Source organism: Tubulanus polymorphus, chromosome 4 (genome assembly GCF_964204645.1).
Source record: "Tubulanus polymorphus chromosome 4, tnTubPoly1.2, whole genome shotgun sequence".
Lineage (NCBI taxonomy): Eukaryota > Metazoa > Nemertea > Palaeonemertea > Tubulaniformes > Tubulanidae > Tubulanus > Tubulanus polymorphus.
Genome location: NC_134028.1, coordinates 19,386,894 through 19,399,752, shown reverse-complemented (window position 1 = coordinate 19,399,752; position 12,859 = coordinate 19,386,894). Strand labels below are relative to the sequence as shown.

At 37.7% G+C, this 12,859-nt stretch overlaps 1 protein-coding gene across 1 annotated transcript; it reads right to left on the bottom strand.

The window, feature by feature from the left end:
• Window positions 1–7,076: 7,076 nt before the first annotated feature.
• LOC141904368 (equilibrative nucleobase transporter 1-like) lies at window positions 7,077–11,584 on the bottom strand. The gene is made up of 10 exons (XM_074792953.1): window positions 11,481–11,584; window positions 10,688–10,734; window positions 10,501–10,577; window positions 8,691–8,783; window positions 8,295–8,547; window positions 8,016–8,198; window positions 7,836–7,937; window positions 7,568–7,757; window positions 7,373–7,493; window positions 7,077–7,287 (listed from the first exon to the last, which is right to left on the bottom strand). Exons 1-10 carry the CDS (start codon window positions 11,582–11,584, stop codon window positions 7,180–7,182), a joined length of 1,278 nt encoding a protein of 425 aa, XP_074649054.1. The 3' UTR covers window positions 7,077–7,179.
• Between the last annotated feature and the right edge of the window lie 1,275 nt (window positions 11,585–12,859).

Sequence of the window (12,859 nt, the reverse complement as noted above, 5' to 3'; positions counted from 1 at the left end):
TGAAAAATTCCTTCCGACGGCTCTTTAAACCATGTTAGGGGTGGTGGAACTGGGTCCCAATAATTTCTCCCAGAGTTCTGTAGTTATGAATATTTATGCATCATATGATTTGTCTCAATTTGGTACTCTAGAGGCTCTCAGAACGCATCTTTCAAAGCCTTTTTTCAAAATTTGATGGGGTTTCCCCAGGCTCATGGAGGGCGCCACTAGGCAGCTCGCCGTTTCAGTGAGTGACTACCTTTTTTTCTTAATAAAAATTTCCACTAAATGGTATGGCCTACCCAATGACTGTTCAAACAGGCCATATCTTCTCCAGTATGGACCATAGAAATATTAGCCAAGTGTCACAAACAAACACATTTCCCTGTTGCTGAAAGCCTTTTGTGCCGTTATTATTGGTTCCAATCAGCATTTTGGAGCATGAAACAGGCCTATCAGGAAGAGGGGGATAAGGAGCGCTGAAGCTCACGTAAACTTTACGGAAATTAAGGAATGCGACACAGCTAAATGAAGGTAATTTTCACTCTGAATGCTGGCAAAAATGGAATGCCACTGATCGTCAAATGAGTGTAGACTATAAGTAGTTTGTAACCACGTCTTTACTAGCTCATTGAACTTTGGTTTTGATGTAGCTGAAGAAAACCCACGTTCACAGCAAGTAGCGTCCACACTTAACTCAGCTTCAGTTGTACCAATCCACATTCATAGTTCAAGGTCAATTGTGGCGCCCGTTTTACGCAAACGTGGGTTTATTGTGGAGTGTACCCTACTCTTTCAAGAATGGTTTCAAAAACCGGGATTTGCGGAAAACTGCATTGAATCCGTGTTTTGATCGTAGTTTAGATGCGTAACCTGGGTATAAGAAGCAAGTATAGACATAGCTTGTGATGTCGGTATGAGAAAAAGCAACTACCTAAAGCTACGTCTACACTAGCATTTTGAACCCGGGCTTACGCGTCTGCACTACGCTCGAAACACTGTAGAGTTTTCCGCAAACCCCGGGTTTTAGAAACTCTTCTTGAAAAAGAAGGGAACATCCCGCATTCAACCTGCGTTCGTCTAAAACTTGGCATTTTTTGCTAGTGTAGACAGTGAACCCGTGTTCAATGCAGGGTTTGGGCGCCACAATTGACCTTGAACTTGCATTACAGATGTTGCTTCTTACTACCGAAACTGTGTTAAGTGTAGACGTTACTCACTGCGAACGCATGTTTTTGTTGGACCCAGGTACGCTGAAACCCGGGTACAACTCGCTAGTGTAGACGAGGTTTATCTCTTCATCATCAATAAGAGCCCCATTATAAGCTCGCTAATATACCTGTTTCAAGACACTGAAAAAGAGCATTCATTGTTCCCAACATGGACTATTCGTTTTAGAGTCTATTGTCCCAGCAACATATTTATCGAGTCCAGAAAATACCAGCTTCGTTCTTCCAACTGGTAGGACAGAAAATCATTTTGGCTGGGTCTTGTGACACGGTCTGTATCTGCCCGTTGGCCTGCACTGTTTCCTGCCTCAAGCTGCCGCCTGCCTAACACCATGGCTCTAGAGCTTTTCCTCGATACTAAACTACAATTCATCAGGAAAATAAATCTGCTTTCAATAAAACCAATCCATAAAACTACATTAATTCAAATAAAACAGAAATACATGTAGACACCCTAAAATAGTTTATACTATAGAATGATTAAATTAAGCCATACATTATTAAACTGTGCTACAATACATCATATATCTACAATTGTAAGTACAGGTACAAAACGTATTGTATGTATTTTATGTTAGACAGATATAAGTACGTACATATATACATACATACATAGAACAAAGTACCTACTGGCTTAAATTTCATAAAAGGGTTACTGACACTTTTTTTATTTCATTATATGATGTACTCTATTGATCTATACACTGATCTTAAACGGTTTTGTTCAGAAATGTTTAGTTTAAGCACAATTTTTTAACATGATTTTTAAAACCTCATTTCATTGTTTACATTGCTTACTGTTCAGCATCGGCTAAAGGGACCATTCATTTATTACATACTCATAAAATTCAGATTTTTCACATACGTTCAGAGCCACTCCCTTCTGCGTACGTTCGTGAGAAAAAATTAATTAATTAATAAGAAGTAAGACAACAATGCAAAAAGACCAATTTTATGTGAACATGATTTCAGACAGATTCGCGGTACAATATTGTCAGATTGATTGTTAGATTGATTGTTAGCGCCGAGTATCGTAAAGTAGCTATTAGCTGTATAACAGACATAACCCCCTCTCCCCCCTAATGTGCATATGTTAAATAAATAAATGAATGGTCCCAAACCAGCAGGAGCACGCTGCTAAGTCATAAACGGTATAGCTGAGAAATAGTGTCTAAAGAAATGCATTGAATTTTGAGGAAGCTGCGTGTATTTTCTGTGTATGCCAGATTGTTTTATAGCTTTGAAAGTGTGGCCAGGTAGGTAGGGGGATCTATTGTCTTTTGTGTAATAAACCTACATTTTATTTCAGAGAATCAAGTAATTTGAATAGGCTAAATCGATCAAATTGAAGTGATATTTTAAGCATTCACAGATTTTGATCTTACTAAATGAAGAACTACCACATCGCTCGCCAATCCACATACATAGCCTAAATAAAGGTAGTTTAAATCCAATTCCAGATAATCACCATAATTTCCGATAAATCAATCCATTTAAATACTTTCAATTGTCAAATTTGAACAATTCGAAATCGATGCCTTGTTCGATACAAATTTTATATTTTTCTCGCAGAGAAAAATTAATACTAAATGACTTTGAAACTCACCAATACAGTCAACCCCGCATAAGTCGTAGTCCTTGGGACTGAGGATTTTACTACGACTTACGTGATATACGAGTTACGTGTAAGTCGTACTTTTAGGAGTTATCTTTAAGTCGCTGTTTTATAGGAATTCCGGATATTTTATAGGAAAATATAAATATTATAGAAGATATAAATTTTATAGGAAATTTGGCCCGGTCCAAAAATGCTCGTGTGGTCGTGGCTATATACGACGCTAAGATTCCAGCATGGTTCATCATGTTCCTGGTCGTATCATGAGCAGATCCTATATCGGTCAATCAATCAAAGCTGTCACGTGTACCACTCGGACAACGTCACAAGAAATTATATTGTAACTGTCTGAACCCTTACACTGACAATATTGTAGCATATTATTTATCTGCTGCCGGCATTTCGGGCCGCGACTTACCCGATGTATTTTGAATGGAATCAGAAGATTTGGCTTCTAAAATTGATACGAATTACGTGAAAATACGACATTTGAAGTACGGGTTATAAGCATAATATGATAAGGTTTAAAGAAGAAAATTTGGACCAAATTAATTATACAAGATATGTGACGATACGACTAATTCGATGACGACTTATGCGGGGTTGACTGTATTATAGAAGACATTACGAGCTACAACTTTCTAAATGATTGTGGTAACATAATATAACTTACCTGTAGGTATCAATATAATGTGGAAAACCTTTTTTCCACCTATGAATGCCAATTGCGTCATAATTGGCTGATCAAAAATACCTGTCTCAGGTATAAAAGATCCCTTTCCAAAAGAATATTAGCAATTATGACACAATTGGCGGCCATCTTGGTGTCATCAGTACCCATTCGTAGGTGGAAAAAAGGTTTTTCCATATTATATTGACACTTAAGCATATTTTGTCACCACAATCAATTGGCAAGTTGTAGATCATGACATGGTCTATGATCGTGGTGAGTTTCAAGGTCATCGGCTTTTGTATATGGCCACCAGGGGGCGTTGAACAATGCAATAACTTAGTATTTAGCCCACTTGGGACTTAAGTCCCAGCGGGCTAATGCGTTCACTTTTCGTTCGTCCGTAGACGGAATCCAGTTAATTTGGGAAGTTTTGAAGAAGCTTCAATGTCATGTCTTGATATTTGGGTTATTCATGTTTCTACCCTAGACACATCTTCATCCCAAAAACTGACCCTGTCAGAATCAAGATGGCTGACTGGCAGCCATTGTTGTTCACCAAAATCCGCCCTTTACACATTTTTGAACTTTTTGAGGAAAATTTTGATAACGCTTTGATCAGTTACCATGATCTTTCGTATATATTTGAATCCCCCAAGGGCCAATCAGCATTAGAAAAATTGGGTCGATCAGACAAAAGATAGCCGTCCTATGACCTATCAAGTGCCCAAAAATGTCAATTTTGGTCCGAATTCTGAGTCCTGAAGCTTCCTACTGGTTTACTATTTCTCATTGCAAAATGTGATGGATATACTTTGGAAAGGGATATTTTATACCTGAGACAGGTATTTTTTATCGGCCAATTATGGCGCAATTGGTGGCCATCTTTGTGTCATCAGTACTGATTCGAAGGTGGGAAAAAGTTTTTCCACATTATATCGATACCTAAGCATATTTCGTTACCACAATCAATTGGAAAGTTGTAGCTCATAACATGTTCTTTAATTTTGGTGAGTTTCAAGGTAATTGGTTCTTGTATATGGCCACCAGGGGGCATTGAATAATACAATAACTTAGTATTTCTATATTACATTTATACCTATGCATATTTTGTTACCAATTGCAAAGTTGTGGCTCATGACATGATCAAGGTCATTGGGTTTTGCATATGGCCACCAGAGGGTGTTGAATAGTAGAATACATTTCCTAATTAGATTGGTGCCTTTCCTTATAAGATTAGTACCTAGGCATATTTTGTTACCTTGATCATATTGCAAAGTTGTAGTTCATGAGATGTTCTATGATTGTGGTGAGTTTCGAGGTCGTTGGGTTTTGCATATGGTCACCAGGGGGCGTTGAATAGTAGAATAACTTAGTATTTCCAAATTAAATTGGTAACAAGGCATATTTTGTTATCACAATAAATTATAAAATCGTAGCTGCTGATATGTTCTATGATTGTGGTGAGGTTCAAGGTCATTGGTTTTTTAGCCCACTTGGGAATCTAGTCCCAGTGGGTTATTGCGTTCACTTTTCATCCGTCGTCCATCCGTAGACGGAATCCAGTTATTTTGGTAAGTTTTGAAGACGTTTCAAGGTAATGTCTTGATATTTGGTTTATACGTGTATCTACCCTAGACACATCTTCAGCCCAAAAACTGGCCCTGTCAGATTCAAGATGGCCAACTGGCAGCCATTGTTGCTCAGCACTACACATTTTTGAAGTTTTCGAGGGAAATTTTGAAGACTCTTTTATCAATTACCTTGATCGTTCGTATATATTTGTATCCCCCAAGGGCCCATCAGCATAAGAAAAATTGGGTCGATCGGACACAAGATGGTTGTCCTGTGACCTTTTTTTGTGCCCAAAAATGCCAATTTTGGCCTGAATTGTGAATCCTGTAGCTTCCTAATGGTTTGCCATTTTTCATTACAATTTGTGATGGGTGTTCTTTGGAAAGGATTCACGAGTGGTCATTTCTTTATTTTACGGACAATCATTTCACGGACAACACATATCACATATCTGAGCTAGTCCCACATATCATTTAGGGATCTCTTATACACGAGACAGGTATATTAGATGAGGCAATTATGACGAATTGGTGGCCATCTTGGTGTCATCAGTACTCATTCGTAGGTGGAAAGAAGTTTTCCCACATTATATTGATACTTAAGCATATTTTTTTACCACAATCAATTGAAAAGTTGTAGCTCATGACATGGTCTATGATCGTGGTGAGTTTTCAGGTCATTGGTTTTTGTATATGGCCACCAGGGGGGCGTTGAACAAAACAATAACTTAATATTTCTATATTATATTCGTACCTATGCATTTTCTGTTACCACAATCGATTGGAAAGTTGTAGCTCATGACATGGTCTATGATTGTGGTGAGTTTTAAGGACATAAGTTATTCTATATTGTCACTAGGGGGCGTTGAATAGTGGAATAACGTAGTATTTCCTTATTATATTGGTACATAGGCATATTTTGTTACCATGATTAATTGCAAAGTTGTAGCTCATGACATGTTCTATGATTATGGTGAGTTTCAAGGTCATTGGGTTTTGCATATGGTTACCAGGGGCATTGAATAGTAGAATTACTTAGTATTTTCATATCATATTGGTAACTAGGCATATTTTGTTACCACATTCAATTGCTAAATTGTAGCTGCTGACATGTTCTATGATTGTGGTGAGTTTCAAGGTCATTGGATTTTTCAAGGTCATTGGTGCGTTGAATATTGAAATTGTTAGATTAGGCATGCTGTCCCTAGACCCCTAGTATATATGGTCACCAGGGGACATTGAATATTGAAATAAAAATACGAGTAAAATCCCACAATTAATGAATTAAGTGATAAAATGTTTATTAAAATATATGAGAAATATTTCGGGTGGTTACTACCACCCTTCTTCAGTCTAAAATGACTTGCCGAATACAGTGCTGTATTCGGCAAGTCATTTTACACTGAAGAAGGGTGGTAGTAACCACCCGAAATATTTCTCATATATTTTAATAAACATTTTATCACTTAATTCATTTATTGTGGGATTTTACTCGTATCGTTTTATCACGGATATTGTGATCTGCAATTGATTCATTGAAATAAAAAGATTGAGCATTTGAAATCACTTCCCAAGTGAGCATGGTGTCCCTGGACCCCTAGTTCTTATGCTGCTGGACCCTTGGGGGATTCAAATATATACGAAAGGCCAAGGTAATTGATCATGCATCTTGAAAATTTCCCTCAAAGTTAAAAAATGTGTTAAAAGTGCTGATTTTGGCGAACAACAATGGCTGCCAGTCGGCCATCTTGATAAAGGCCAGTTTTTTGGGCTGAAGATGTGTGTAGGGTAGATAGATACACGTGTAACCCAAATATCAAGACATTACACTGAAGCGTCTTAAAAACTTCCCAAAATAACTGGATTCCATCTACTGACGACGGACGAAAAGTGAACACAATAGACAATAGCCCACTTTGGGAGTAAAGGCCCAAGTGGGCTAAAAAGTATCAGTTACCCTTTAAGAGTAAATTAAAACTGAGATTCACATCAAAACTTAAACACTCAATACAAAAATATCTGAAAACAGAATTTATGTAAAAAACACTAAATAAAGAGAGATTACTGTTAACAGAGATCTGGCTGTACATATACCAACAGGGTAGAGGTATTCTATTTGCATCGAAGACGTTTGAAGATTTGATCAGTTTTTTCTCCAAACATCACTGCAATGGGTTGCAAATATGACAATGAAACGAGTACAATCATAAACACTGATGGCTGAAATTAGAGAGAAAACCATTATACACATGTCGCGTAGTTATCTAACCTTAACAGGCTCCTATTCATCATTCACTTTACTTACTGGTAGATAGTTTTTAGGAGGACCTTCTCCCCACTTAAACAATGGATATTGTAAAGCTCCAATAATACCGTTAACCGTCATCAATACACCAAACAATCGACCGAAATGTTCAACTGGGAATCTGCAAATATTCAGCAATTATTGGAACAATTTCTGAAAAAGGCAATTACAAGATGGGTTGAATGAATAACTTACGCCATGAAGAGGAATGCCGAATTCATTCCATAAAGAAATGCTCTGAATATCGTTAAACTAATGAACTGCAGATACAGTAGTTTTTCAACGGGTATTAAAACCAATACTGATAATAATAGACAAAGAGTGCTACAAAGTGCTTGAGGTAGAGCGGCAGGTCTCAGTTGATCGTAATAACTAGGATTATCACCTAGAAAATACATAAAGATACATAGGCCTATTAGAAATATCAATACTCTGAGAGACCCATCCCCTCCCATGTACTTACGCTGGAGTCGCTTCTTTTCTAAATGTAAAAATAATCCTTCCAGAGGTCCGAAAAATATACCGCACATCAGAATATAGGAAAATACATTAGTCAGAAAACTCACTATAGGAAATAAAATGTAAACATCATGAGTAAGATATCGTTTGCAAATAAAATGAATGTTAAGCGTGAGAAGTATACCTTTATAAGTGTCATTGTTAGTGATGTCAGTAATCATTGTATTTAAGGTTCCCATGTAATAATTGAATTGTAGTTGAATGATCGCGTGCCACATCAATTCAAATAGATACACTCTACTGACGAGATAATCCTTTAACCCTTTTACTGTCATCATGGTGGGAAGTGGCTCCATCTCGACATCAACTTTATTAAAAATAGTACAATGAGATGGATTTAACTAGAGTTCAAGCACTGTCTTTGCAGTATTTAAACTATCATCTGCTCTATCTAAAATTGTACCTGGTGTCAATGAATCTTTTTCTTTCACCGTTTCTGATATTTCTGATAATTTCCCCATTTTGATTCCATCTGTGGTGTCGTCTTCATTCGGAATCAACTCGACTAGAACTTTGTTCCTTTTATCTTTTCGATCTTTCGGGAAAACTTTGAATTTTGGAAGTAAAGCGAATGTGCTGATTGATACAATAACCACATTCAATATGCACAGAGTTATAAAACAATGTAATCTCTTGACACCAGCTGCATGCAGCACCTGTAAATGATACTCAAGTTTAATCATGTTGATCTGGTATGGTACAATGGTGTGGTATGATGGTATACAGTCAACCCCCGATATCCTGCTCACATGTAGGGTTGACTGTAGTATGGTTTGACGGTGAGTGATGTATACAGTACCTTTATCATCAACAGCATTGATGATGAAGTGTCAAATGTAGCGTTGTATAAAGTCACGACTGTTAAACGAGCCACGTTGAAATAATTACCGATCTGAAAAACGTATGCAATATAGGCCTACAATATCATACACATCAGGTAAGCGTCTCCACTACACACTGAAGGATATTAAGGGGATACCGTTCAGGGACACCGTGACCACTTGGAAAGTGGTTTCAAATGCTCAACAATCTAACATTTTCAATATTCAAAAACCAATGACCTTGAAACTCACCACATTCATTGAACATTCTTGTTATTCGTAGAACATGTCAGCAGCCACAATTTTGCAATTGGTTGTGATAACAATAGGGCTATATACCTCCGTGCCAATATAATAAGGAAATACTAAGTTATTCTACTAATTAACGCCCCCTGGTGATCATATACTAAACCCGATGACCTTGAAACTCATATATATGTGATGAATATGTGATGAGCTACAATTTAGCAATTGATTATGGTAAAAAAATATGCCTAGGTACCAATATAATAAAGAAATACTAAGTTATTCTTCAAGTCAACGCCCCCTGGTGACCATATAGAATAACTTATGACCTTGAAACTCACCACCATCATAGACCACGTCATGAGCAACAACTTTGCAATTGATTGTGGTAACAAAATATGCATAGGTATGAATATCATATATATCGAATATACTGATTTATTGTATTATTCAACGCCTCCTGGTGGCCAGATACAAAAGTCAATGACCTTGAAACTCACTACAACCATAGAACATGTTATGAGCGACAACTTTCCAATTGATTGTGGTTACAAAATATGGTTAGGTATCAATATAATGTGGAAAAACTTTTTTCCACCTATGAATGAGTACTGATACTGAGTTCAAAATGGCCACCAATTGCGTGATAATTGGCTGATAAAAAATTACCCTGTCTCAGCTATTGAAGATCCCTTTCCATAGAATAGCCGCCACGAATTTCAATGAAAAATCGCAAACCAGTAGCTACAGGACTCAGAATTTTGGCCAAAATTAACATTTTTGGGCACAAAAACGGTCACAGGATGGCCATCTTGTGTCCGATCGACCCAATTTTTCTCATGCTGATAAACCATTGGGGATACAAATACATATGAAAGATCAAGATAATTGATCAAAGCGTCTTCAAAATTTCCCTTGAAAACTTGAAATGTGTGAAAAGTGCTCATTTGGCGAACAATAATGGCTCTCAGTCGGCCATGTTGAATCTGAAAGGGCCAGTTTTTGGGCTGAAGATGTGTCTAGGATAGATACACATGTAACCCAAATATAAGGGCATTACATTGAAGCGTCTTCAAAACTTCCCAAAATAACGGGATTCCATCTAAAGACGAACCGACGAAAAGTGAACTTACCTAAGTCCCAAGTGGGCTAAAAATGAATTATGCATTGAAGACTAGCAAAAATCTATGAAATATGTGAAAATACATCGGCTCCAAATAAAGCGCAGTCGACCGTATTTCATTCTTAATTTCTACCAGGAAAGTGCTCAGGGTGCACCTGATTTTACAAAATTGTCTCCGAAAACATCCCTATGTGCAAGTAGTGACCCAGGTAACTAGAGGGTAAGAGACCTACACCCCAGAGGGTAAGGGGTCCCTTCCCCTTCACTGGTGTATTCACTGGTCTCCATCTCCTGCAAACTACATAGTTATGGATTTCACTCCTACACACCAGAGGGGTAAGGGGGTCCTTCAGTCCTCAAAGAAGGGGCAAGGACCTGCCAGAGGTGTAGGACTGGGGTCACAGGGGTGATATTTTTACCTGCATGTTTGTAACAAGTAACATTATTCCACCAATTCCAAAGCAACACAAACCAGGAAATATCAGCACAGGAATATCTGAAACATGGGTAAAGCTAATAATGAGAAATACGGACAGGCCAACGAATTCAAAACACATAAGGCCCAATAGTTTGCTATGACACGTTTTTTAATCTATTGACAACTACCTGAATTAGCAAAACCCAACATTAAACTTCCACTTGAAAATAAGATCCTGAAATAGATAGAAATACATTCATTTTATGTCAACAGTACGACTAATGTCTATTTCGACTTGACTTGAGAGCACATCAGGTGTGGCTTAGTTTAGTCAGTTTTGTACGACTAATGTCTATTTCGACTTGACTTGAGAGCACATCAGATGGCCTAGCTCAGTCAGTTTTGTTTAATAGTACATACATGTACCTGATAAAGGCCTTAATAGGGACAGCACAGGTGGGTAGCTGAACTGAAACATTGATTTTTAATCCATTTCGCACTGTATATTGAAGATCTGCCATAAAGTGGTTGAAAATGGGGTTGAAAGAGAAAAATGACCCCATAATTTGAATTTCTATCAACATGATGTTTAAGTTCAGCTGTCCATTTGTACTGGATCTTTTGAGTCCTATCAGGTATAAAGTATGAAAAAGATTAGAATAATTGCTCGTTGGGCCATCTGACTTGACATCGATCATCTCAAGCAAAGTTAACTTAACATAAACATTAGGCCTAGTAGGATCAAGATATCCTTCAATACAATGTTTCAGTTCAACTGCCAGTCCTTTCTGGTCCTAATAAGACTTTTATCAGGTATGTACCAACCCTCAAAACTGACTGAGGTAGGCCAACTGCTGCGCTCTCAAGCCAAAACAGCAATGATGGGAGAGAGCAATGCTTAGTGACTATATGATATTCGAGTATATTGAAGTGCGGGCGAGACGAGTATTCAGACTAGGAGAGCTGAGGGAACAAACTTACATGGATATAATTCGAGTTATTCTAGTTCCGAAACGATCAAAAATCCATCCAACGAAAACAGTTGAACCGGTTAAACTAAAAATGCCGACAGTAAAAGCGAGCATCAATTTATCATTCTGTCGAGTGCATGTTTTGTATAACACCAGGCTTCCTTCAGAGGAAGAGGTGTTGACAGTGTTATACCTCTCCGAGGAGTCGGGTGAGGTCGTGTTATACCTCTCTGACGAGGTAGTATTTAAGGAAAAGTCAACGTCACTTTGACGACTGCTACTACTACTAGTACTAGGTTCATCACATAAATGACTGTATATTCCATCTTGTTTTAAAACGAAAACTAACGCCACCCAACCGTAAAGACAGCCTGCAAACACTAGGCACTCAAACCATCCGAATAGAAATGTTATCAGTCGAAAAACTCGTTCTCTTCTTGTCATGGACATCTCAGACGCCTCGGTGTACACGATAGAGGGAATTTAATTAAATTGAATTGAGTCTCCGCATCAACCTTAAAAACGCATGGGCTTAGATTGCAATAGGGGTAGCTCCGAGAATATCGTAATCAGTGAACAAAATTCAAATGCCTTGTTCGTGTAACAAACATTAGACTAAAATCAATGCCTGTAGACTTCGATTTACTTTTTATGATTTACAACCGGTGCACTGAGAATGTCTCCCCTTTCCTTTCCCCTCTAGGCTAGGCCTATCCAGAGCTGTGGCACTCTCAAAATCATCATTTGCCCGATGTCCGTCGTTCGAATTATAATTAGACTGGTTGCCGTCATTCATAATAATTTTATTAATCTTTGATATTTTGTTTCATGTAGTATCATTTATTGCCTACTACATGCTATATTTCAAAGTGTAAATAAACCTGTAGGCCTAATATTTTGTTATTAGAGATTAACCTCACATGTACACGTTGCTACTTTTCTTTCAAATAAATACCGAAGTGAATTGATATATCTATTACCGGATAACTCCGAAAATATGCAATGTTCACAGTTGTCTCTGTCATGAAACCCCGGGAACATGCGGAATCAGTGTCGATTTGGATGCCCTGTTTTGGATTCGGGCCGTATGGCTTTAGGCCGAACTGGAGCGATCTTTTTTTGGATGAACATTTAGTTCAGCTGCCCATCTTTGTTGGTCATAAGACCTTATCAGGTATGTAGTAATTATTTCACCAAGAATCTTAGTGTCTGATGTACCACAGACACTAAGAATAAGATGCGAATGACATTTTCTCAATACTCTTAAATAAATCACTGTGACTTTAAACCACCAGAAATCCAGTTGCACTAAACCGATTTTGAAAAATAAACTCTCTTTACAAACCTCAAACATTCAGTTTTCTTATTATTATATTCATTCGGAGGTTC

Excerpts from the sequence above, each read along its gene's own strand:
- LOC141904368 (XM_074792953.1), bottom strand. The coding sequence starts at position 11,584 with ATGCTCGCTTTTACTGTCGGCATTTTTAGTTTAACCGGTTCAACTGTT. Across the intron at positions 10,735-11,480 it reads ATAACTCGAATTATATCCAT|GATCTTATTTTCAAGTGGAA; the intron begins GTAAGTTTGTTC and ends TATCTATTTCAG. Across the intron at positions 8,784-10,500 it reads TACTTGTTACAAACATGCAG|ATCGGTAATTATTTCAACGT; the intron begins GTAAAAATATCA and ends TACGTTTTTCAG.